This window comes from Dama dama, chromosome 8 (genome assembly GCF_033118175.1).
Source record: "Dama dama isolate Ldn47 chromosome 8, ASM3311817v1, whole genome shotgun sequence".
Lineage (NCBI taxonomy): Eukaryota > Metazoa > Chordata > Mammalia > Artiodactyla > Cervidae > Dama > Dama dama.
In genome coordinates this window covers 2,613,819-2,639,544 of record NC_083688.1, presented here as the reverse complement: position 1 = coordinate 2,639,544, position 25,726 = coordinate 2,613,819, and the positions used below count along the sequence as shown (strand labels likewise).

Sequence of the window (25,726 nt, the reverse complement as noted above, 5' to 3'; positions counted from 1 at the left end):
TGGTTTGGGTTAAGGCTATTTGGAACCCCTGAAATTGTGCACAAAATTCTGTGTGATGTTCACACACGTGCATTTTTTAGAGAGGGAGAGTCAGTAGGTCCCTGATGCATAGACAATATGTGGTAAAGCACCCTTTGATCTTAAAATGTGCTTGCATGACGATTATTTGGAATAACAGCCTCATCTTCTTTTCTGTTCAGCTTCTAGTGAACAATAAAATCATTAGTTTGGACCTCCCTGTGGCTGAGGTTTACAAGAAGGTCTGGTGTACCACAAATGAGGTATGTGTTTGAGTTGTGGGTTGGCTCCCAGGCTTGTTAACGATCACCGGCACAGCTCGTAGCAGCGCTGAAGGGTCCGTACTTCCTGGTCGTGTTAGTGTGCAGAAGAGTCATCGCCTTGTCCTCCTTGTGGGGCGGCTGACTGGGGAGGGAGGCGAGCTGCAGGAAGGGGCGAGCAGCTCCTGGCTTAGCAGCCGGGCCGGGGGACTGTGAGGGAGCCCTGTGGTGGGGGCGCCTGCTGTCGTGTTCTCTTTTCGTGTGGGCACCGAGGTTGATTCTCAGCTTCTAATGGACTTGCTCACCTTTCAGAATGTGTTTCAGTGTGGTGTTGAGGAGCGTAGTTTCTGTTTTACCAGCTGGGGAATTGAGGCTGCAAAGATGGGAAATGAAGGGGGCACAGCGCTCTGGCCCTTTCGGCCCCTCAGTCCTGTTTGTCTGATCGTAACAGTCAGATGGTCCTCTTCCCCCTCCCGCCTCTTTTCTTAGTCTCATCTCTGTTCTTTCCTATTTCTCTCCTCTCCTTTCTTCCCTTTTCTTCTGTTAGGGGGATTTTTAATAAATGAATCATCTAATTGAACTACAGCAAACTAGTGTACTAGTGAAGCAGAGTGAACGTTACTGTCTTTACTCCCAAATATTTCTGTAGAGTCTAAGAAGCTAAATTGGTAGTGTACTAACAGGACATTTTAGCCTTCCGTTTGTTACATACTTTTGCTTTTGTCTTTTCTGTTCTCCCGCTGTGCTGGGAATCCTGGTCATTGTGTATTGTTGGTCTACTGCCCGTTGGGTAGATACAGCACAGATAAATACACAGAAGCCTTCTCCATCCACTGCATCTTGTCACTGACATTTCGGCCTCAAAACAGAATAGTACAGGTTTAATCCCTGATGCACCTAAAAATTAAGACCAAGCTTCTACGGGCACCCTCGTAAATGGTGGTATAGGACCCAAAGAATACACATGGGCAGCCTCCCATTTTGAACCTGGAGGCAAGACGTTGGGGATCATTTGTTTCTCATATTAATGCTTAATCCACCAAGGGTTTCTTGTGGCGAAGTCCGGAGTTGGGAGCAGCTTTTTATCCTGGCTTTCATCAGTTTCTCTGCTTACTTTATCCTTTATTTCCCTGATAAATAGCCCACCTCTTCAGCTGCTGACCAGGGTCTGTCTCACATGTTTCTCTCTTTCTGTCCGTGGTCTGTGGCTGTCTCCTCTCTTAGTTTCATTGGGCTTCCACAGCTAGAAATGCTCTGAGACGTGGCCTGACAAGTTCTCTCCCTCCAAGATTTTCTCTCCTGAAGCTGAGCATGGCTTAGGAGCAGGCAGCGTGGATTAGTGTGGTACCCGCTCGCCCTTAATTTCCTGCACTGTGACTTCAATCCCCCGCTTCTCACCTCCAAAATAAGTGTAATTCCTCAGAGTGTATAGACTGGAGTGCCTAGTCAGTACCTGGTGGATAGTGAAGTTTCACGATCCCTCAGTTGAGGAAGGTTGCTGTAATCTCGTAATTCACGACTTATTTCCAGTCTATCAAGTTGTAGTTTTTAGCTTGAGATTTGGATGAATCCAGTCCTTGCTGTGTGGTTATATGGAGCTCTCAGGATCTCCACGGGCAAAGATGGATGTATTCTGTTTTTTGTTTTGATTCCTGAGATTTGAGTCAAAGCCTTTTGATCTTATTGACTTCCCTTGACCTGATTCTTTGAGTAGTGGTCCATATTGATTAGAGAGATTTTATAATTTGAAGGAGGCACAGGCTTATAGTACCAGGCTGAGTAAGTTTGAACAAGCTGTGTGACCGTGTGTAAAAGGATAGTATGAAGCGCCTAATTAGTGTAGGGCTTCATGGGCGTCTGCTGCTTAAGTCGCTTCAGTCATGTCCAACTCTTTGTGAACCTACGGACTGTAGCCCGCCAGGCTCCCTTCTCCATGGGATTCTCCAGGCAAGAATACTGGAGTGGGTTGCCATGCCCTCCTCCAGGGGATCTTCCTGACCCAGGGATTGAACCCTGTCTCTTACGTCTCCTGCTTTGGCAGGCAGGTTCTTTACCACCAGCGCCACCTGGGAAGCCCTGGCATAGGGCTCAGCACAGAGTAAAACAGTAAGTCACAGCTGTTACGGCTGTTACATATATTTAATGAAACTAAAAATGCTTCACACAATTCCGGGCCTGTGGTAGGCCCTACATAAAATGAGCTTCCTTTCCCCTAAGTGAGTTGTAGGGCGTTTGGATTCTAGATTCTGTGGTTAAGACCCCGCGAAGAATAGGAGTTGTCTACACTGCTGAAGTGTTCGTTAAGTTCAGCAGACCAGGTGTGGGGCCCTTGCGTTTTCTGAGCCCGTTCCCGTCTGTCTCCACCCCCCGCCCAGGGAGAGCCCATGAGGATTGTTTACCGGATGCGGGGGCTGCTGGGGGACGCCACCGAGGAGTTCATCGAGTCCCTGGACTCCGCCGCAGGTACAGCCTTCCACGGACGCCGCGGCGCGTCGGGCCCGAGCCTGGGGCCAGTGGCAGTCCATGCTCCGAGGCTTCAGGGGCGTTTGGGACAGATACTCTAGGAGTTCTCTGAGGAAAAATACAGTCATTTACAGCCTCGTTCGGGTACCTCTGGTATTGAGGGTGGGTGGGAACTTAGGGAGGAAATGAAATTAGCACCAAACAAGCTCAGGTTTATTTATTTAGGGCTTTTTTTTTTAAGTGATTGTAGTGCTTATATTTTCACATATTTGAGTAAGCAATTTTAATTAACTAGAAACTTTTAAAAAGAGCTATCAGGAGCAAGACAGTGTGGTTTAATATCCAGTACTGACCCGCTTCTTTGACTGTGATCTTTATGAGAGACATGGAAGAGAGAAGAGCTATCAGCCTAGAAGAGGGCTGTGCTTTATTCCGGGCTTCCCTTCTCTCTCAGATGAAGAAGAGGATGAAGAAGAAGTGTACAAGATGGCTGGTGTGATGGCCCAGTGTGGGGGCCTGGAGTGCATGCTTAACAGACTGGCAGGGATCAAAGATTTCAAGCAGGGACGCCATCTTCTAACAGTGAGTTGGAGGCAGCAAGGTGGGACCAGCCCTCTTCTTCTGGAGGGGCCCCTGTGGATGGGCTGGCCACTGCCATGTAACCTGGGGGGCAGCGTGGTGCCATGGACCGCTGCCCGCCAGGGCCGACCTGGCTGTTGCCATGACCCTCATCACTTTAGGTTCCTTCCCCCAGTGCTTTCTTCTGACCCACTCCTCACAAAAACCAGTGTGATAGCAAGCCTTCTGCTCTTTCTTTAGTCACCTGTGGAAACCAGTGTCTAATTGTCTGTCCACCCAGAATTGCACTTGTGTCAGTTGTTGTTATTGTTATTATTACTCAAGTGGATTTTGTAAGTAACTAATTTTTTGGTAGGACTTTGGTCATTCATCCAGCTATCTCCTAACTGAGAAGTAGATGACTGTAAAGGCCCCATGCATATTGCACTATTATTTTCCACCTCCAGGGGACATAAGAACATATATTGATTATTATACCCACGCTTTAAATGACAGGCATGGTTCTGAGCTCCCGTGGGCCATGAGCTTTGGGATCTTTTTGTTTACTGTTAGTTCAGAGTCTGAGTTAGTACTGGAGTTTCCCCCAAGGCAGCAGAGCGTCACCTAGTCCACTAGGACTTGGTGGCAGAGACAGACTTAGCCCACGGGAGCTACTGCTGGAGAAGTCTGCCGTTTAAATGCCAGACCCCAACCACCTTATGCCATCTCCCTAAAGCACCTTCACCTTCCTGTGTATTTCAGGAGGAGTGTCTGCTGATGGGAGCACGACCCCTCCACCCCCTCAGGATATTTCTCTCCTGCTTGTCCCCACCCCTCACTGTCAGCTGTCTCATGGGTTTTGACTGGCTTTTCTTGTCAGGTGCTCCTGAAATTGTTCAGTTACTGCGTGAAGGTGAAAGTCAACCGGCAACAGCTGGTCAAGCTGGAGATGAACACTTTGAACGTCATGCTGGGGACTCTCAACCTGGTAAAGAGTGTGGGCTGCAAAAGCTGAGGAATGAGCAGGGCTGGGGGAAGACATCTCACCTCTGCCCTCAGATGAAATGGGTTTGCGACCTTTGCAAACCTCTCCTCTGTCTGACTAATGGGCACAGAGGCTCGAATTATTCAAGCTGCCCCTTATCCCCCTGCTGGCTCACCCCTGCTGCTGCCACAACACGGGAGCTTGCTTGCTTCTTTCCTGAGCTCAGAAGCAGGAGGAAGTTAGTCCCTGCAGCAGTCCTGACTGCACTCCAGTGAGAAATTGGTGCCACTCACCTCGGGGCAACCAGAAAGAAACCAAAGTGTTGTTTTCACTGTCCTCAAAAGCCCACACACTATCTCTCTCTCTCTCTCTCCACACATGCCCATGCATACACACACACAGACACACACATGCACACACACACAGACACACACACGCTGTGTGTACACACACACAGACACACACGCTGTGTGTACACAGACACAGATACACACGCACACACACAGACACACATGCACACACATGCTGTGTGTACACACACAGACACACACGCACACACACACACATGCACACACACGCTGTGTGTACACACACAGACACAGATACGCACACATGCACGCACACACACACACGCTGTGTGTACACAGACACAGATACACACGCACACACAGGCACACACATGCACACACACGCTGTGTGTACACACACAGACACAGACACAGATATACAAGCATGCACACACACACACGCTGTGTGTGCACAGATTGGGAGGAACATGAGGTCGTGAGGAGCACCCCAGAGGAGGAGACCGCGTGAGCAGGGCGTGGTCGTGGCCGTCTCCTCCGTGTGACTGGCCCCCTGCTCCCGCAGGCGCTGGTGGCTGAGCAGGAGAGCAAGGACAGCGGTGGTGCCGCCGTGGCCGAACAGGTGCTGAGCATCATGGAGATCATCCTGGACGAGTCCAACGCTGAGCCCCTGAGTGAGGACAAGGTGGGTGGGGCCGCTCGGTCCATCCACAGGCACTGTCTCGTCGCCAGCCACTGGCTTACTTGGGTCTAGCAGTGTCATCCGGGAATGATCGAACCTTCTCAGCTTGTAGGAATGGCAACTGATGGTGACATCGTTGCATCAAAGCCTGAAATCTGTGGATTCAGAGGAAACAAAGCGGCTGGTCCAGCTGATAGACGGGGGCCTTAGTGCAGCCCCTCAATTCACAGTTGAGGATCCTCCAAGCCTAGAGAAATGAAGCGAGCCGTTTAGTAGCATATAGTTGGTTACTGTGTAGTTAGACACCTGGAGCTCAGGTCTGCAGCTCCCAGTTCCGTTTCTCTCCACTTGACGACCTGTGTATGCCTGTGTTCTTGTCGGTGCTGATGTTTTGGCTAGAGATACGACCAAATGAATACCAGGGAGCCTGCGTTGTTTTGGGGAAGGGAAAGCCTGTGTTGTATTTTGACCGCCTGTGTGGGTATATTTGACCACTAATAATAGAACCAGTGCAGAAACTTAGAAACTAATTTTTGAGGTGGAGCTCACACTGTTGATTATTCCCCAGGAAGTGCAGAGACGTGGTTCTTCTCCCTGGGGCTACTTCTGGTGGCTCTGATGGAAGTGGATAACCTTTCAGGACCAGCTGTTGGCTGCAGCCAAAGTCCCGGCCATATTAACAGGCCTTGCATCCTCTCTCCTTGTAGGGCAACCTCCTCCTGACGGGTGACAAAGATCAGCTGGTGATGCTCTTGGACCAGATCAACAGCACCTTTGTCCGCTCCAACCCTAGTGTGCTCCAGGGCCTGCTTCGCATCATCCCATACCTGTCCTTCGGGGAGGTGGAGAAAATGCAGATCTTGGTGGAGCGGTTCAAACCCTACTGCAGCTTTGATAAGTATGTGGCTTAGATTCAGACAGCTGACTGAGAGTCGCTGTGAAAGCCCTGAACTAGTTCTGTGAGACCAAGGAAGAATCACCTGAGTTTCTGTTAGATTTTTGGGTACCAGTCTGGCCTTTAAGGGGACTGGTCTAACTGGGGAGGCAAAAAGTAAAAATATGTTAAAGCCACAATCGGTGAGGCGGAGAAGGCGAGCTTGTTGGTGACACAGGAAGGGGATAGGACAAGATGGAGGGACTCAGGTGTGCAAAAGCATGAAAATGGGAGAGAAAGTTGGGAATTTGGGGAACGTGGCAGAGAAGGGGGAGCATGGCAGGAGGCAGGTGGGAAGGGTCTTCTGTTGTGCTCAGGAGTTGGTACTATAGGACTTGGAGGATTGTGAGCCAGGAGGATGACATGGTCAGCTTTTATTGCTCCTTTCACACTCTCAGGGTCTTTGCTCTTTCCTCCAGGTATGATGAAGATCACACTGGCGATGATAAAGTCTTCCTGGACTGCTTCTGTAAAATTGCAGCTGGCATCAAGAACAACAGCAATGGGCATCAGCTGAAGGATCTGATTCTGCAGAAGGGAATCACCCAGAGTGCCCTGGACTACATGAAGAAGCACATTCCCAGTGCCAAGAAGTAAGCAGCTCCACACTCCTTCCGCTCTTCCTGGTTCTTTCTCTCCTTCATTGTCTTGCCATCCCTCAGCCTTCCTTGGGGTCACCCTCCCCTTCTGGAAACTGTCACAGTGACCATGCAGCCCTTGGGGCTGTGGGAAAGGATGGCAGTTTGTTGGCTTCTATTTCAGGTGCTCCCCTCTTTTTTAAGGACTTATTTACTTGGCTGTGCTGAGATTAGCTGCAGCATGCGAGGCTTTCAGTTGCTGCCTGTGGGATCTAGTTCCCTGACCAGGGGTCGAACCTGGGCCCCCTGCTTGGGGAGCTCAGAGTCTTAGCCACTGGACCATCAGGGAAGTCCCTCAGGTACTTACTTCTCCCTGGTTTCTCAGCTGAGCTGGGTGGTCCTCTGGGATTCCTTACGGTACGCTTGAAGGTGTGGCCACGTCTGAACAAGCCAGAATCACGGCCGGTTCTAGGTGACCTTTGCCTTCTGGGTCTGCTCATAAGCCTCTCTTCGCTTTGCAGTCTGGACGCTGACGTCTGGAAAAGGTTTTTGTCTCGCCCGGCCCTGCCGTTCATCTTGAGGCTTCTTCGGGGGCTGGCCATCCAGCACCCTGCCACCCAGGTGAGTAACCAGCATGCACGGGGCCTTATTCTGGAGCGGACATGTTGTGTGAGGGAACCACACCCTCTCGGCTCACCTCCCATGACTTGAGTCAAGGTAACCGCCTCGATTAGCAGAGCTGAGAACTGCCCCAATGTGTAAGAGTCCCAGGGTGGACGGACTCTCAGAAGTCACCTGGTTCATCTCTCTGTGTGCAGAGAGGATTAAGTTACATCTGTGTTTCCCTCATTCAGCTCATTCTTAACGTGGGGCTTCATGGTCTCATGGCTCAGCTGAGCAGCATTTGTGAGGGTGTGGCTGGCCAGGGGGTAAAAGCCGGCTTCTGGCCACAGTCCCCAGGACGTTTGTAACACCATCACTGCCGTCTTCTGCTCTGTGCTGGCAGCCGAAAACTCGGTTCTCAGGGAGGGCCACCCTGTGCGCTGTGCTGCTCATTTCTGGTGTTCACTGGGTCGAGACATCTGTTACCCTCACAGATAATAACTGACCCAGACAGGAGGCCGGTCGGGACTAGTTTTTTAATTAGACTTTTTATTTTGAGATAACTAGCTTCAGATGCAGTTGCTAAGAAGTATTACAGAGACATCATGTGTCGCCTTGACTTAGTCTCTCGAAATACTACGTCTTGCAAAGCTGTAGTAAATCATCACAGCCAGGGTGTGGGCGTCGACGCCGTCAAGTTCAGGACCACTCCTCACCACAGGGCGCTCTCCTGTGGTCCTTCCCAGCCGCATCTGCCTCTCCGGGCAGCCGCTGGCCTGGCCTCCATCTCCTGCTTTTGTCCTGTTGAGGATGCCGTGTACAAAATGGAATCAAACACCAGTAACTTTTGGGGATAGGCTTTTTTCACTCAGCATAATTGTTTGGCGTTCATCCTGACTGTCGTGTGTGTCGGTAGTTTGTTCCTTCTCGTTCCTGAGTAGTCCCCGGTGGGCATGCCCTGTGGCCTGTTTGACTGTCACCAACTCAAAGGCATCTGGGTCGTTGCGATTTTGAGGCTATTGTGAATAAAGTGGACTAATTTCATGTGCAGGTTTTTGTCTAAGTTTTTCATCTCTCTGGGTTAAGTGCCCAAGACTGCAGTTAGATTGGCTTGTGTAGTGGTTGCATTATTTTGTTTTACAGGAAACTGCCAGACCGTTTTCTCGAGGGGCTGCAGTGCTCTCCTCTCCCCTCGGCAGAGTCTGAGCAGTCCTGCTTTATTGCATCCTTGCCAGCATTTGGGGGTGTCGCTGTTTTTTTTTTTGTTTCAGTCACGCCGATAGATGTAAGGTGATGTCTTGCCGTTTAATCTGCGTTTCTCTGGTGGCGAATGACACTCACTGCACATCTTTTCATGTCTTCTGTCTGTCTTCAGTGACAAGTATTTCCGCATTTTTTGCCCCATTTCTAGTCGTCATGTTTGTTTCTTGATGTTGAGTTTTGAGAGTTCTCAGGGCTGCCTTTTCTGTTGTCATTGTTTTGGGTGGTCTGTCTTGAGTTCCACATTCTCATTTAGTGATGTTTTCTGAAAGCTCATTCCAAATATGTGGTTAATTGGCCACAATAAAGATCGTCCATATGTCTCACTCAAATAGCTATTGTTTTCAACTTTTCTTCAGTTCAGTAGTAATCATCATAATAAGTGCATCTTTATGGATAATTCTTCCTGCATAATCATTTTCACTATTTTTCCCCCATCTTTGTAACATCATTATTTTGAATGTGGATAAATCAAGGGACAGAATTGTAATTTGACCAGTGGCAAGACATTGACTTGAGAACTCTGGTCAGTGGGTTCCAGGCTTATTCTTAGTTGCTAATTGGATTCTTTTTTTAAAATAAGGCTTCATCTGGGTAGATTTGGCATTCACACTCCTGACCACTCACTTTTCTTTCCCCACGAGTGTGTGTCATGCCTGTCATGTACCTGAGCTGTGCTAGGCTGAAGCAACATTGGTGAATGAAACAGTCCCTGTGTGAGTCTTCCAGAGCTTGCTGTCTGGTGGAAGATAGAGCCCAGGATGTAGGGATAACAGAGCACAGGGTCAGTGCAGGGTGGAAGGGGTCAAAGGAAAGGGGATTTCTAAGAGGAGAACATGGGGCCTGCAAAGGCTCAGAGGTGAGAGAGCTTGAGCATTCTAGGAAGTGAGAGCCGTTGCATGGGGGGCGGCCTGGCAAGACTTGGCGCCGGAGACATCAGCGCGGGTGCGTATCAGATTCCCCAGGGAGAGCAGTGTGTGGTGTCTCCCAGGGGTGCTGCCCCTGGCTGTTCCCTGGAGCATGAGTTGCGGGGCGGTGATATGGGAGGCGGGAAGGAGAGTTTGTCAGAGTCGGGGTGAGAGCCCCTGGTGGCTGAACTCCAGTTAGTGAGGCAGTGAGTGGATTCCACAGAGACCTGGGGGGCGGAGTAAACGGGGTTTGGAGGTTGACTGCACGTGGGCAGTGAAGACGCTGGGTGAATCAGGAACTCTGCTCGGTGTCTGGACTAAGCGACAGGGTGGTGGTGCCATCGAAAGAGATGAGAACTCGGGGGTTTGAAGGTGAGTGAAGGGAGGCAGGGCCGTGATACTCGATCATTAGTGTGTGGTCTGTCCTCCTGAGCAGAGTGTAAGCTTCAGGCGTGCCGGGCGTCACGTGCATGGGTGTGCACACTCGCTCGCACAGTAGACAGCCCGCGTGTGCCATTCAGTGGGCAGTGCAACTACGGGTTCAGCGCTCAGAGTTGTTGAGATGTGAGCTGACCTGTCATCGTGCTGAAGGACAAAGTGGACACGTACGCACCTGCTGTGAGGCTGGACTGATGAGCTAGTGACTTGAGTTGGTTGCTGAACTTTCACGTCACAGGCTGACCTTGATTTCCGTTCATGGTTGGCTCTGTAGTGATTGGTGACCTGGGGAGTGGCAAGGCCTCACAGCGGGCAGACCCCCCTGCCCTCAGTGGGGGATGCACTCACAGCCCTGTGGGCAGCGGGCCGCTGTCCTGTAGCCCCTGCTGGCGCTTTTAAGCACAGGGTTTTTTGGTTTACCTTTGTTTCTTTCTCCTACTCCCAGGTGTACTTGTATGTCTGGATACTTAGGTGGAGAAAACGCCTGTGTGTCTGGGTTTGGTGGGCCCTGGGGGCCCCGGATGCAGCACGCAGCCCAGCCCCCGTCAGGGTGGGGGGCCGGCCCCGCTTGGTGTGGGTACTGAGTTCACCACGGAGGCCTCATTCTCTGGAGTGTCTGACCTGAGCCCCTGCTCACTTTCACTGTGCCGGGCGCTTTACGTATATTACCTGATTTAATCATCAAGCGACCCTGGCCTGCCTCCACTTTACAGACGGGTGTTGAGGCTGCAGAGCCTGGTGACTGCTCAGGTCGGTGGCAGAGCCTAACCTCCTCCATTTGTCCAGACCTCGAAGTGTAAAATCAAAGGATTCGATCGAAACCAAGCAGATGATGTGAGATTGTGCACATCCTGTTTATTTTTCCCAACCTTGAAGCTCCTGAGAAGAACCCTTGCCTGTGTACTTGGCCTTCAGCTCCCTGGTCCATTTTTGGCAGGTTCTGATTGGAACCGACTCCATCACCAACCTGCATAAGCTGGAGCAGGTGTCGAGCGACGAGGGCATTGGGACCCTGGCTGAGAACCTGCTGGAGGCACTGCGGGAGCACCCCGACGTGAACAAGAAGATTGATGCGGCCCGCAGGGAGACCCGGGCCGAGAAGAAGCGCATGGCCATGGCCATGCGGCAGAAGGCGCTGGGCACGCTGGGCATGACGGTACAGCCTCCCCGGGTCCCTGCCCTGTTGACAAGGGTGTGGCCATGGCACAGTTGTGCGTGCTAAGAGATTTAGGAGCTGGGGTCGGGCATGGTGAAGATGCAGGCTGGGAGGTGGGGTGTGAGGCACCCTGCCCGACACTTTGCCTTAGAGATGTGACTCTCATTGTTCTGCTCTGCAGAGAAGACTCTGAGGCTAAACGGCTCAGATTTACAGAAACCTTAGAAACGGTGATAACCGTTGTTAAGGTTTTATTTAAGCCCCTCATGTGGGTGTGTGAGGTTGGTATTACACCCATTTTTCAGAGGAACTGATTGGGGCTGAGAGGTGCAGTAAGCAGGCCAGAGCGCATAGCTGATACGCGGCTGGCAGGCGTTTGAACCTCGGTCTGTGTGACACAGGGGCCCCAGGCTGTCCTCACTGCCCCACCTTGGAGGAGGCCGCAGTCCTGTGAGACCGTCTCCAGCCGGCAAACTGTTAGCAGATTTAAAACTCTCATGGGAACAGTAAATGAATCATATGCTGCAGTCCAGGCCTGGTCTTGCTGGCACAAAGAGAGGGGCCTTTCTGGTGGCAGGCGGCCACTGGCCAGGGTTCCAGCCAGATGGTTTCCTCTGCTTCAGTGGTTCCTGCAGGGAGAGAAGAGTGGGGGAATCTGGGTCTGTACCCTCGTTAGAGGCCAGCTAAAGGGGTTTCCTGTCAGCGCAGCCATCCTTCCCACATGCGGAGGGTCAGCGTGTGCCCGCGTGTCCCCCCATCTGACCCGCCCCTGGGCTCCCCTTGCAGACCAACGAGAAGGGCCAGGTGGTGACGAAGACTGCGCTGCTGAAGCAGATGGAGGAGCTGATCGAGGAGCCGGGCCTCACGTGCTGCATATGCAGGGAGGGCTACAAGTTCCAGGTGCGCTGCCAGGCCCACTGGGGGCTCACGGCCAAGGACCAGCCATCCTCTTCAGAGGCGGGAGGCAGGCTGATCTGGACAGTCCTCAGCAGCAGCTGCCGCTCACTGAGTCCTGCCCTGTGCCAGGCCTTGTGTTCAGAGCCATTATGTCAGCTGGGTCATTTTATCTTCAAATGTGTAATGAAAAGCTCTCATCTGTGGATGAGGAAACAGTACCCGTAGCAAAAGCAGAATTCTAGGCCAGTTCAGAACCGGGGCTGTTAAAAGACACCGTGCTGCCCCCGTGCAGGTAAGCTGGCGAGAAGGTCAGGACCTCAGCGTTCTCGGCGCCCCCAGACTCACTTTACTGCCTGGGAGCAGCGCAGCAGGCGACAGTGTGCTGCCCCGAGGCCTCGGGGGCGCTCTCTTCCTCTCCAGCACGAGCTGACTGCCTCGCTCCCCGGCCTGCTGACTGGCAGGCTGCGGGGCTCCAGGCCTGTAAGTCCCGAGGTGACAGGTTCCTTGGGGCTTTCTGATCAGTTTTGAAAAACAAGCGACTGACCAGGAAGGCGCTTTTTTCTTCATTTTCAGATGAAGGCTGCAGAAAGAAAAGGACGGTTCAGCCTTGTGTTTCTGCCCGTCTGCCCAGCATCCGCCTTGCTCTGGTTGCTCCCCACCATGCTCGTTTCACCGGGGCTGTGCCCCGGCAAGTGCTGAGCCGAGGGGCTGCAGGGCTCACCGTCCCGTGCTCACGAACACAGCCCTTCGTGGGAATATAGCCCCCAGGGTTCCCTCTGCTCTGCTCTGCTTCCCCTCCTCCCAAAGCCTGCCCTGGAGCTCCTCACCTCTCCTCCTCTCTGCTTGTCTTCGCAGCCCACTAAGGTCCTGGGCATTTACACCTTCACCAAGCGGGTGGCCCTGGAGGAGATGGAAAACAAGCCGCGGAAGCAGCAGGGCTACAGCACCGTGTCCCACTTCAACATCGTGCACTACGACTGCCACCTGGCGGCCGTCAGGTGCGCCTGCTTCCCGCGGGGCGGCTCCCAGGCCGGGGGCTGCCGGGGGCAGGCAGCTTGCTGGGGGCCCTAGCCTGGGAGGGGTGGGGCTGCCTGCCCTGAAGATTTCATTCTGTCCCTTACGCGTTGGGCAGTAAGGTGTCCTGCCTTCACCATATAGGCCCAAGACCCATTCCTGGGAAAATGCCCTTGGCTTTTGGCCCAGGGCTGGTGAGAGCAGTCTTGCCCAATGGAGGCTGTGGGTCTGGTGTTTACCATCTCGTGGCTACAAGCGGCTGCCCCTCTGTAGAGTCAGTAGTCACTCACTGGTCCCTGCTCTCCTCCCAATCCAGGCTGGCTCGAGGCCGGGAGGAGTGGGAAAGTGCCGCCCTGCAGAACGCCAACACGAAGTGCAACGGGCTCCTTCCGGTCTGGGGGCCCCACGTCCCCGAGTCGGCGTTTGCCACCTGCCTGGCGAGGTGCGTGTGGAGCAGGTGGCGCAATGGAGAAGCGGGGGTTGGGCTTCCCTGGTGGTCCAGTGGCTAGGCTCTGTGCTTTCACTGCCAGGGGCACGGGTTCACGCCCTGGTTGGGGTGCGTGGTGTGGCCAAAGAAAGGTGGAGGGGGATTCCCAGGAAGTGGAGGAAGATCAGCCATCGGCTCAGCCCCGTCATTGGAGATCCACGTCCATGCTCGCTTGCTCACGGGAGCTGCCTGGAGCAGGAGTGACTCTGCTGGGAGGACCCTGCACCCTCAGCTCCTTGGGCCCCGGGAGGAGTCTCTGGCTTTCTGCTGCCTGCCCGTCTTTGCTGATCTCAGGACTCAGGACACGGGACCCCTGACTTGATCCTCGAGGCCAGAATTTCCCAGAGTTGACTTCCCATTCCTCTGAGTTTTAAATAATGAAAATAATTTAACAGCTTGGGGAATATCGGGCTCCTTTCAAAGCTGCCCCTGTCCTAGAATTCAGAGTGGACCTGCAGAACCCTCTTTGAGGCCCTCGTCTCCCATGGATGTCTAGGACAGCAGTGCGCGTCCTGAGTCCTATTGTTGAGCTCAGGGATCAGGTACTTGGCAGACGGGCCGCGGTGAACTGCTCACTGTATGTCATTGTTACACACGTTCTACAGGGGAAGAAACTGAGGCCCAGAGTTAATTGAGCAGAGCCCAGGTAGATGTTGACGTATGTTCACCATGGAAAAACCTTTTTTTTGGAGGTTGAGTAGATGATGCTTATGGATAGATCACCTTGGCAGAGTTGAGAAGTCCTACATTTCTTCTTCCAAAATGTACTTCCAGTTGTGGTCACAATACGTTCTATGACATTAGTCCCTCAAGGAATGGCTCCCCAGACCAGTGCGTTCCCCTCAGAGCTTGGAGAACTTCACGTTCAGTCACAGCAGAAATGAAAGGGCGCCGTGCTCGCCCCCCAGCCCTGCCCGTCCTCTCCTCTCCCTTTCGTCGGTGTGACCTTTGCCCCCACCCGGCCGGCGTGGGCAGCAAGGCCGGCTGCCTCGCCAGCGGTCCTCGCTGTGGAGCTGGCTCCCACCTCGCCGTCTGTCCCCTTCCCCCAGGCACAACACTTACCTCCAGGAGTGCACGGGCCAGCGGGAGCCCACCTACCAGCTCAACATCCACGACATCAAGCTGCTGTTCCTGCGCTTCGCCATGGAGCAGTCCTTCAGCGCGGACACGGGCGGGGGCGGCCGCGAGAGCAACATCCACCTGATTCCCTACATCGTGCACACGGTGCTCTACGTGCTGAACACGTGCGTATCCCCGGGTGGCGTGTACTGCGGCGGGAACGTTGGTCTTTGTGGAGTCACTCAGGACGAAGCGGTAGGCGCTTCCTTCTCCACAGAGGTCTCGGCTCCCTCCGAGGGCTGCGTCCTAGGACTGGCCTTTGGCCAGAGTGGGAGCAGGGAGTGGAGAGGCCAGACCATCGAAGCTTCTGCTTCAGCGTAGCCCCAGCTTGTGAGACTGTTCCCTTGGGTGGGGGGCCCTGGGCCAGAGCGGACAGGCTGTTTCCGGTGAGGTGTCACGGCTGGAGGACCACAGGCTGCAGGACCACAGGCCGGGTATCCATAAGTGGAGACTGGACTTGCTGTCCCTGTTTCCTCTCCAGTGAGTGAGGCTCTGGCGACTGTGAGGGGAGAGGGCTTGTTTAAGGTAGCCCAGGAGAAAACCCAGGTGTCTTCACCGGGGTGTACGCTGGGAGCGGTCGGGGGCCCTGAGACGGCAGAGAGTAGTCAGTGGTCTGCCCTGCTTTAAAAAGCCAACTGAGAGATGGAACGTGCTTAGCTCCTCGATTTGACTGAAATGGTGTCATGCCTTGGGCCCCGTTCTGGTGAGAGTCTCCCGCCCCTGGGGCCGGTGCTGACAGGTGGAGAGGCCGAGCACAGTCCACCCGAGGCAGCTGCACTCAGTTTAGCAACAGAGCGATCGTTCTCTTACCCTTCCTGGTCTTCAGCAGAGTGATGTTCTCCTTCCCTTCCATTTCCCCGTGAAGTAGAAGGCTGCTCTGGAGACGGCAGTCTTCATTGTTAGAGAGGCGCTGGCGGGTCTCCACCCATCATGACCTCACCCGCTCAGCTGTTTAGACCGAGGAGGCAGCCTGCCTTGTTGACAGCCAGGGCGTTCCCACCACCCTGGCGGTGCCTCAGGCCCGAGCAGCGCTCCCCGCCCGGCCGTGGGCCTCTGAGGGGCCCTTGTCTCTTCTTGGCAGCCGTGAGGTGGCAGGGGCTGCCCCGTGCCCCGGGGAGCGCAGCGGACCTGGAGAGGCCGCGTGCTTTGCCTGGCGGAGCAGAGCCCGCGGCCTCAGGCGTGTCTGCGTCTCCCAGTGCAGACGCGCGTGACTCAGGCTCCGGCCCCTCAGTGGGGGCCGGGGGGGCCTGTGTCCAGCGTTCCGGTCAGTGAGGGCTGAGCCGGCAGCCACACGGAGAGGCGCCGCTTCCCTCCTTCACCGGCTCGCGGCGTGTGAGCTTGGTCACGGGGGCTGGTTGAGCAGGGTTCCCGCCTTTGTATATGAAGGTGAGGGTGTCACGCGCACCACGAGCCAGCAGAGCTGAGCGGGTCGTACGATGGCACGAAGCTTCTGGTTCCTGATTCTGAGTCCCGTGTTCCCGTCCCAGCACGTTCTGTCCGTGGAGCGGGAGAGGGCGTGCTGACCCTGCACTGCCCCCACCCACCCCGTCCAGTTCCGGCAGCGCCATCCGCAGGCCGCGTGACCTTGCGTCCGTGCCCCCCGTGTGTTTTTATTTCCCTCCACGAGGTCATAAAGGGCAGCAGGCCCTCTGGGTCTGAGAGCGCCATCCGGGTCATGAGGGCACAGTGGCCTCCAGGGCCCATCCAGCGGCTGGCGAAAGCTTCCTGGCAGAGAGTGGGGATCCACGCGGGGGAGGCGGAGCCAGACGGCCTGCTCAGACCCCAGTCCCTCCTTTAACACTGAGGGGGTAGCTGTCTCCCTGGGTTCTCGTGAGGATCGAACGAGATGAGCTTAGCACGCACCTGGCAGGGAAGTGGACGATCGCCGCTGTTACTGCCGTGCAAGGGTGCGGGAACGGGGAGCAGGCCGCGCCGGGAAGACTCTGGTCTGAGGAAGGAGACAGGGCCCAAGAGCCGTAAGAGAGCAAACCTGAGTAGCCTGGAAGGGACCCCGGGGCCAATGCCGTGTGAACAGTTAGCTGTACTGAGACTCACGAAGTCGGGGCCTGTGGGCCGTGGGCCCAGTCAGAGACTTGAGTCACGTCACCTCACCCCCCAGGCCATCACGTACCCTGGTAAAGAGGTGCTGGCTGTCAGCTTCCAGGGTCATCAGGACAGTGAGACGGTGGAGTGTTTGTGGAAGTGCTGGTCACGTGCACGTTGGAGTTGTGTGGGGCTGGACTGGGGGTGGGGGGTGAGGAGGATGCCACCGAGGAGGACTTGGGGGGCGGCTGCTCCCCTTGGAGAGGGACATGAGGGGCGGTTCAGGAGGCTTCCCAGTGGGAAGCCGGGCACACCCTCGCCCCTCCTGCTGCTCGGACCTGTGTCTGCCCAGTTCTCAGTGTCCCCTTTCTTCCAGAACCCGAGCAACATCCCGAGAGGAGAAGAATCTCCAGGGCTTTCTGGAGCAGCCCAGGGAGAAGTGGGTGGAGAGTGCCTTCGAAGTGGATGGGCCCCACTACTTCACGGTCCTGGCCCTGCACGTCCTGCCCCCGGAGAAGTGGCGAGCTGTCCGCGTGGAAATCCTGCGGAGGCTGCTGGTGACCTCTCAGGCCCGGGCAGTATCTCCAGGGGGAGCCACCAGGTCAGTGCTCGCTTCGGGAAGCCTCTGCTCAGGCGGTTGTTGCCTGGGCTCTGAAAGCCACTCTGGAGAAGCTGGCTGAATGTCAGGTGCTGAGAGGAGGCAGCTCATTAGCCTTTGGTTGACCCTGACCCCGCTCAGACTGTCTCACCAAGAGTATCGGTCTGATGGCGGGCAGGTGTTCAGCCTCTAGGAGTGAGCTGGGCTCACCTCTGTGAAATTCCTCAGGGAGGAAGTCAGCCAGGCACCACCTGCAGCCTCTCAGGAGAAGAGTTTGGGCCAGCAGGCGGCTGGGACAGGTAGCCCGGTTTTCCAAATCTTGCTAGGCCTGGCTTAAACTAGCAAAGCCTCAGGGCCGTGCTCGGGGAGCTGCTTTTCTGACATTGAAAATGCGTCATCTCTCTCCTTGGTCACATTCCTCTCCCCTCTGCCCCGTGTTCTGCGAGCCTTTCCTCTGTCTCTGCTACTGGATACCTCCTGAAGAAGGAGGACGTTTTAGGAAAGAAGTGGTCTTCGTTTTCATGACCCTGTGCTGTGATTTGGGTCATCAGGGAGGTGTCCTGAGGGAAACAACTGCAGATGACAACAGCGAGAAGCCCTCTGTAAGGACCGCGTGGATTTCCGCACGCCTCGGGGGCCCCGTGACGCGGCTCTCAGCCCGGGGTGGCCCCCGCAGTCCACGTGCCCAGGCTGCAGAGTAGGGTGTGGGTTGGTGGCTTGCTTCTGCCCCTTGAGGGAAACCTGCTTCGCTTTGGGGAGGTCTGTCCTCGTGTATTTAGGATTCAAGGGGACATTTCCAACAAGGGCACAGAGGAGGAGCTTTTGGGCCCCAGTAGTGACAAACCAAGTGGAAACAGCCGTGGGCCTGAGTTTGCGCACCTGGTGTCTCCACCTCCGTCTGCTCCGATTTATCCCGTTGCTGTTTGTGGGCACCTCATGGCCCAGAGAGCAGATTGGAGCTCCGCTGGTGGATCCAGCCTGCCCCGGACTCTGTTAGAGTCCTGCCCATCCCCCATCCCCATTCCAGACCAAGCACTTCCCAGGGTTTCCCAAGAGCCCGAAGCATTAATATTTAGCTCGCTTTGTTGTTGTTTAAGAATCGCTGAGGAATCCTAGCCCTTAGCTCGCTCCTAGGAATCAGAAAGTTGGATGTGGGCGGTGCTGAGTTGTGGGTGAGCAGGCTGGCCCGCGTCCACGGCAGAGTGGCTGTCCGCTGGGCACAGGCCCTCGGTGACAGGTGTGAAACCCGAGCCCACGGGAGCTGTGCGGCTTTCACCTAGGAGACTGGCATTCATTAGTGTCCCAGGCAGTTAAGGAAAAGCCGATTTGGTCACCGCTTAATTGGGAAATCCAGCGTGAGCTGGCTCATGAGTTGCCATTTTCTGTGTAGCAGTTTAGTCACCTTCACTAATGAGCCTTAAATAATTAAGTCGGGCAGGGCCACCCCGGGTTCCTGCCACCAAGGCAAAAGAGCTCCGAGAAGGAGCAGCGCAGGCGGGCGTGGGGGTGTGAGCCGGGCGGCAGAGCAGCAGGCCTCCCCGAGGAGGGTGTGCGAGGGGCCTCTGGAGGCGGGGCAGTGCTGCCCAGTGGCTTCCTCCTGAGTCCATTGTGGGGGGGGCGGCAGATACACAGAATCTGGGGATCTGCACAAAGTTGCTTTCTCCTGTGGGTTTCACATTCAGGAAAAAGTCTGCAAGGAACTTGCAAGCGTTTAAGCCTGGGACTCTCCTAGGTGTCCGTCAGAGCCTCTCCTGTTGCCGTCTGCCAGCACGCAGACCTGCTGGGAGAGAGCTCTCGTCCTGCCTCCAGGCCCACCCCGCAGCAGGCTCCCTTTAGGCTGGGTGTGTGGGAGGGGCAGAGGCGGGCGCCCTGGAGAGGCTGGGGTTGGGGGGTGCAGGCAGTGCTTCGCCAAGCAGAGCCGTCTCCTCCGCCCCTTCTCTGGTTACCAGCCCAGACGTTTACTGAGGGCAGGTGGGAGGGGCGGAGGCGGGCGCCCTGGAGGGGCTGGGGCCGGGGGGCACAGGCGGCGCTTCGGCAAGCAGAGCCGTCTCCTCCGCCCGTCTCGTCACCAGCCCCGACGTTGACCGAGGCAGCCTGTGCTGTGCTGGTTAGTCCCGTCACTCAGGCCCACACGCACAGTGTGGTTTTAGCCTCTAAACGAATAACGTCTGTGCTCGTCTCATGAGTCTAGCGTTTATAAACACATGTGCGTGCGTGCACATTTCAGTCCTAAGTCTGATCCTTTTGGTTGCAGACTCAGTTTCAGGGGTAGAATCTCCATGACGCGTTTCTCTAGCCCTTAGAGACAACACCTGTCCTAGATCTTGGGTTGTAGACACTGCATCCGGGCACTGGCACCTCACCCGTGCCGAGAGGACTGGCCTCCCTGGATTTCTCAGCGGCTCTGTCTTCTGTAATCGTTCCTGGGACCAGAGCCGCCGCTGAGTAGGCGGCGGACGCTGCTGCACCCCGGTACTCCTGGCTGCTCTCTGAGCCTGAGCTGCATCACCGGATTGGGTGACAGTGATGCAGCTCAGGAACCCAGGGGCGTGGTGAGCAGCTCTGGGATTACGCCGGGATTTGGGACGTGTCGGGGTGTTTGCAGCTCCTGTCCCAGTTGTCACTGTTGCTCAAGACCAGCTTTCCACCAGCTTCTGTTTTTCAACACGGCACGTGGTTGATAAGTTCCTGTGTGTGGCTGGTTTAGGTAAAAATTCTGCTGGTGGGAACGTAGGGACTGAAGCAGAGCCTTTGTTTCCTCCCTCACTTATTAGATCCCGTCAAGTTTGAGAGCATGTGTGGGGCTGAACCCAGGGGAGCGCGGGCTCCGCCTCGTCTCTTGGGGGCAGTAGCCTGTTGGCCGCCACGCCTGCGGCTTCTCTCCCCCTCTGCCCCATCTCCCCTGACTCGGCAGGGTCACGGCTGAGGTGCCTTGCACAGGACATCTTGTCGTGTGGTGAATGAGCCCCAGGCCCCAGCGCCTCAGCAGCTCTGGCCCCAGTTGCTTCCCTCTGAGAAGATGGCTGAGGGGGCTGGATCGAGGGGGGCATGACTCCCAGGGTCCTTCCCTGCTCCCAGAGCGCTGGGCTCTCTCCTCGTGAGTCTCTCCCTGGGCCTCAGACCTGAGATTTGACACTTTTCCAGGCTGACAGACAAGGCGTTGAAGGACTACTCAGCGTATCGCTCTTCCCTTCTCTTTTGGGCCCTTGTCGATCTCATTTACAACATGTTTAAGGTAAGGCGGCCCCTGGGAGCGTGGCTGGGCTTGGCAGGCATGTGGACGTCTGTGTGGGGGCTCTGGCCCTGCCTTGGCCTCCGGCTCCACCAGCTCCCCTGAGAAACAAGCGGCGCCCACCCACCGTGGGGAGGGTTTCCAGTGGCTTGGACCCCTGTCCGTGACTGCATTTGTACCCACGGCCATTCCGTTCCTGGGCCCCGTCTCCTGCTGTTGCAAACCCTGTCCTTCAGGCGGGTGCCCCCCGCCCCCCCACCGCCAAAGTCACCCTTTCGTGCTGGTTGCCCTTGTCCCTTTCTCGGGTCAAGTCCGTTGCCTTGTGTGACTGTAACTTATTCCAGCCCAGCTTATGTTAGCTTGGCCAAAAAGTTTGTTCCATGAGATAGTGTGGAAAAACCCGAATGAACTTTTTGGTCACCTTCATAATAGGGTCCCTCCTCTCTGCCTTGAGAGACTCAGAGGGTTTACAGCTGGCTCCTTCCATCATCTGGGTGAAACAGCTCAATTAAGCCGTGTTGACGAGCCCCTCTTCCTGGGGAGGTGCAGGTGTGGGAGGTGTGGGGAGGGGAGGGCGTGTCGCCTGTCGAGGCTTGTGGGTTCCCAGGACTCGTGCCTGAGAGGGGCTGTGAGAGGACTGGTCGGAAGCGGTGTTGCTCCTGGAAGCAGAATGCGTCCTCCAGGGAAAACGTGGGTGTGACGGGAGGGCGCGTGTGCTCCCTGCCTGGGGCCCGGTGACCGCCCGCCCGTCTCCTGCTGCTTCTTGTAGAAGGTGCCGACCAGCAACACGGAGGGAGGCTGGTCCTGCTCCCTCGCCGAGTACATCCGCCACAACGACATGCCCATCCACGAGGCCGCCGACAAGGCCCTGAAGGCCTTCCAGGAAGAGTTCATGCCGGTGGAGACCTTCTCAGAGTTCTTCGACGCCGCCGGTCAGTGTCAAGGGTTTTCATCTTTCACAGACCGTGGGGGGGCTGGCCGTTGCTTTCATCTTCATACGCAGGGAAAAACAGGCGAGAGCCAGCCTGTGGGCGACCCCCACGAGGCCCGGGAGAGGTGTGTACCTGCCAGGTCGCTGGTTAAGGAGGTGCAGCTGCGACATGGGGCTCACTTCGGCCCAGGCGCTGTGTGCAGCGCACGCGCTTCCCCAGGACGCAGGGCATCCCAGCGTGAGGTGGAGCTGTGTCTGTGCACGTTTTACAGGTGGGATGACCGAGGCTTTGATGGCTGAGCAGGTTCCCAGTGGGAGTGCCTGGAAAAAGCACTAGAGTGCCTTTGGCTTCCTGACTGCTTACAACAGTTCACAGAATTAACATGAAGCTTGCCTGTCTTTCTCCTGCCTCTTGGGGATCCAGACATCATATGTCACAGCTGCCCCCTGGGGAGGTGTGGGTGATACCAGCTCTGAGTCCTGAGAGAAACAGTATCGAGGGAGAGCAGAGAACGGCTCTGCTGGTGGGTACAGTGCAGCACCTTGACCTGCCGTCCCCGCGATGTCCTCAGACAGGCCCTCACCCCGCCGGGGAGCTGAAGGCCACTGTTGTCTTCCAGTGTCCAGTCTGTAGGCAGCGAGCCTGTCGTACCAACTGCAAACATCCCACTTTGTTTGATTTCATGACACAGCAGGTGGCAGCAAGGGGAGGGGCCTTGGGCCAGCGCTGAGAAAACCCACCCGGGACGAAGGCCCCACACCCCCTGAGGCCGCAGCCTCGCCCCCGGCCAGAGCCAGAGCGCGGGGCCGCGCCTGCCCCGCTCCTGTGGGCTGGGGGCCCGTTTTGCCTTTGCGGGGCTCCCAGAGCCAGAGTGCGGGGCCGCGCCTGCCCCGCTCCTGTGGGCTGGGGGCCCGTTTTGCCTTTGCGGGGCTCCCAGAGCCAGAGTGCGGGGCCGCGCCTGCCCCGCTCCTGTGGGCTGGGGGCCCGTTTTGCCTTTGCGGGGCTCCCAGAGCCAGAGTGCGGGGCCGCGCCTGCCCCGCTCCTGTGGGCTGGGGGCCCGTTTTGCCTTTGCGGGGCTCCCAGAGCCAGAGTGCGGGGCCGCGCCTGCCCCGCTCCTGTGGGCTGGGGGCCCTTTTTGCCTTTGTGGGCCTGCTGCCCCCTGCGTCGCCTGGGCATCAGGGCTTGGCACTGCCCACCCGCATCTCTTTGTTCACTTCACTTGGTGCTCTCAGGAGAGTCTTTTCGGCCTGGACACTTCACTTTGGCTGCACTCGTAGCTTTTCATTGGAAGGCAGTCCTGAGTGAGAGCAGGTAATCCTGTGTCTGTGTCCTCAGGGCCCAGCGCCATGCCTGTCACCCAGGGGTCTGCGGAGCATCTCCAGAGAATGGCAGAGCCTGGGCCAGAGGAGGAGGGGGTGGGCACGGGCAGGAGGGGCTTCGCGTCAGCCCCGGGCAGGGAGAGCAAGGCCCTGTCAAGTGGGGTAGGAGCCTCTGCCCCTTGCACTCCGAGCGCAGGCGTTCACAGCCTGGCTTTATTGCTTTGTTCAAACTGGTAGAAAATTTCAGAACATCAGACACACCCTCTTCAAATGCAAGGACAGAAACACCTTCCAAAACCAGCAAGAACCTATGGGAGTCACTCTCCCTCCGTTAGCGGAGCTGCCGGGAGACACCTCTGTCTGAGTGTTGGCCAGGCCTGCGGGCTGACGGCCCCACGGTGGTCAGATGTGAACCCTGTTTGTGAGGGAGGGGCAGGGCTGCAGGGGGCCCGATGCTGTGCCCGCGGCACTTTGCCAAGACTGGCCTCGTCTGACCCCTGGCCCCCATCTGGCGGTGGAGGGGACAGCTCCTGAGCACTGGCCGCTGGCACCAGGCCCCGGACCAAGGGTTGGGTCCCAGCCCCCGAGGGTGGTGGGGTCGGCCTTTCTTGGCCTCCAGTCCCTCTGAAATATGCTGAAGGCCGCAGAGATGCTTTCCAGAGACCCCTCCTTCGTGCGCTGCGCCACTGTGGACTTGCAGGCTCCCTGCAGGGTCCCGGAACCCAGGTTTAGCATCTCCACTCTTGGGAGATCCTGAGCGCGGCACCCCTGACCGGCAAGCGAGTGTTTGCTCGGTGACCGTCTCCCGGCCGTCTCTGGGCTCCCGTGAGCAGCTGGTTGGAGCTTGTTGGGGGACCCTGTGTTCTCCACAAGGACGCGGCCGCCGTGACTCGGGCTGGGCCGTGCATGCCGCGGCTAAGCAGCCCCCGCCTGTTTTCCAGGTCTCTTGTCAGAAGTCACGGATGCAGAGAGCTTCCTGAAGGACCTGCTGAACTCAGTGCCCTGAGCCCCACGCAGAGGCCGATGGACAGAGACGGAAGCTGCCTGCCTGCGCCCTTGGTGTCCCTCCTCCCACGCGATCCCCTGGGGCGCCACGTCACTGCTCCCCTTCCCCTCACTCCTCCTGGAGTGGCTTGGGATCTTAGGCTTCCTGTTGTATCTCGTGTGTGTGGTGCGCTAGCTCTGAAGTTGTCTGTAACCCAAGCTGTTGAAGGACTTGCACATACCTGGGAGCCGTGAGTTGTCCTGGCCCACTGAGTCCCTGCGTGTGCACATGTTGAGAAATAAACGAGTGACTTCATCCCCGCTGGAAAGGAAGGTGTTGCCTGCGCTCAAGCCCCTCCTCGGTGACACTGGCCAAGTACGTCTCCTTGCCTGCACGGCTCTTGCCGGCGTCGGCAGGGAGCTCCGCATGTATCATGTTCGCGGTCTCTTGGCGCCGAATGGAGCCTGTCTGTTCTCAGCCAGCAAGTTGGGGCACCGCGTATGACGGCTGTGATCTTCCTTGAAATAAATGCCTTGGCTTCTCTCTTCATTGTTTGGGCCTGAAGAGCTGGAGCCCAAAGACACGTGATTTTCTAGTCCCTGGCCAAAGGTGGGCTCAGCACAGTTGGGCGCTGGTCTTTCTGTAGCAGAGGGTGTTTGGCATTCGAATTGGCAATCCTTCGGCGACGTCTCTGCAGGGTTGCCACGTTGGGAGAGGCCGGGGGCAGACTTAGAATGACGAGGAGCTGCCCCTTATGAGCGCCTTCTCTGCCAGGCCCGTGTGTGTGATTTCTAGTCTTTTTAACAGCCCTGCCGGAGGGCACTGTGAACCTGCATCGCTTGCTCAAGGCCCCCCAGCTGGTGGCCGCTGGAGCGGAGGTCTGTGCCCCTGAGGCCGTGTCCTGAAACGCTGCGGCAGTTGCCTCCGGGGGCCGGGAGCCGTGCTTCCCCACGTCGGTGGGCAGCAGCCGTCTCCTCGAGGCAGCAGGGCCCCCATGAGCTCCCCAGATCGCAGGGCAAGGCTGACGCGACCAAGGGCTCGCGGGGAGGGAGAGCTTGCAGTGGCCGCCTCCTTCAGCTCCCCGTGCGCCACTCTGCCTCTGCCTCCCCGGTTTCGATGTCCAGTTTGTGTGGCTCCCTGCTCAGGCCAGACCGTTTGGGACAGGAGGCACACCAGGCGTCGTCAGAGGACTCCCCGAGCCAGGACCTGGGGCCCTGCCCAAGCCCCCGGCCAGGCACCGCAGGCAGTCACCCGGGAGACGGAGGCGGTTTGTCGCGAGAGCCGGGCTGGAGGCCCTGGCAGGCGAGCACAGTGTGTGCGAGTGCGCGGGGCCTGGGGGTGTGAGTGGGCGGCTGGGCTTCCTGAGGGGCCGCCGGGCTCAGGGGAGGGCACCCACCCCTTCGTTCACATCTCAGCTCCGCCCCCCTGATGGCGCCACACTCCCCCCACCCCGGTGAAACGCACTGTCGGTCTCTGCGGGGTGGGGTGGTTGCTTGGTTTACACGAGTTTACTTGCTGCCCTGTGGTAAGGAAGTGACTGTCCTTATCACTGATGAACTCATTTGCAGTCTGTGGAATCTTGGCTTTAACTGACTCTGCGTCTCAGGTGGGGTCCAGATATGTCCGGCTTTGAAGGTGGATGACGGGCCTTGTCGGGAACATGCTTCTCACCCGAGCACAGCGATTTCATTCCCTCTGGCGGGTCCATCGTCTCCTGCTCCCTGCTGTGTCCCGAGGACCTCCCGGGTCCACGCTGCTGTGTGGAGCTGCTCTTACATAACCTCCCAGCCGGGAGTGAGCTGGAGCAGCCGCATCTGGGCCAGCATGCCCGCGGGGAGCGTGGGGGAGGGTGTGGGTGAGCAGGCAGGACTGGACTTGCCCGCCGAGCGCCATCAGAGGCTGAACGCGCGTGTGCTCACGCCTTGGGGCCACAGGCTGACCGAGCACCTTCA

General features: G+C 56.8%; 1 protein-coding gene across 2 annotated transcripts in view; it reads left to right on the top strand.

The window, feature by feature from the left end:
- The window catches only part of UBR4 (ubiquitin protein ligase E3 component n-recognin 4), a 132,156-nt gene extending 107,833 nt beyond the window's left edge, over nt 1-24,323 (top strand). For both annotated transcript variants that reach the window (XM_061148034.1, XM_061148033.1), the window contains exons 90-106: nt 201-281; nt 2,654-2,741; nt 3,196-3,323; nt 4,180-4,287; nt 5,155-5,274; nt 5,979-6,169; nt 6,625-6,798; nt 7,305-7,404; nt 10,930-11,148; nt 11,935-12,048; nt 12,901-13,043; nt 13,376-13,501; nt 14,596-14,790; nt 17,085-17,309; nt 20,451-20,541; nt 21,308-21,470; nt 23,731-24,323. In XM_061148034.1, coding sequence (XP_061004017.1) covers nt 201-281; nt 2,654-2,741; nt 3,196-3,323; nt 4,180-4,287; nt 5,155-5,274; nt 5,979-6,169; nt 6,625-6,798; nt 7,305-7,404; nt 10,930-11,148; nt 11,935-12,048; nt 12,901-13,043; nt 13,376-13,501; nt 14,596-14,790; nt 17,085-17,309; nt 20,451-20,541; nt 21,308-21,470; nt 23,731-23,795 — 2,331 coding nt within the window. In that variant the 3' untranslated portion in view covers nt 23,796-24,323. The remainder of the gene's footprint in view (nt 1-200; nt 282-2,653; nt 2,742-3,195; nt 3,324-4,179; nt 4,288-5,154; nt 5,275-5,978; nt 6,170-6,624; nt 6,799-7,304; nt 7,405-10,929; nt 11,149-11,934; nt 12,049-12,900; nt 13,044-13,375; nt 13,502-14,595; nt 14,791-17,084; nt 17,310-20,450; nt 20,542-21,307; nt 21,471-23,730) is intronic.
- The last annotated feature ends 1,403 nt before the right edge of the window (nt 24,324-25,726 follow it).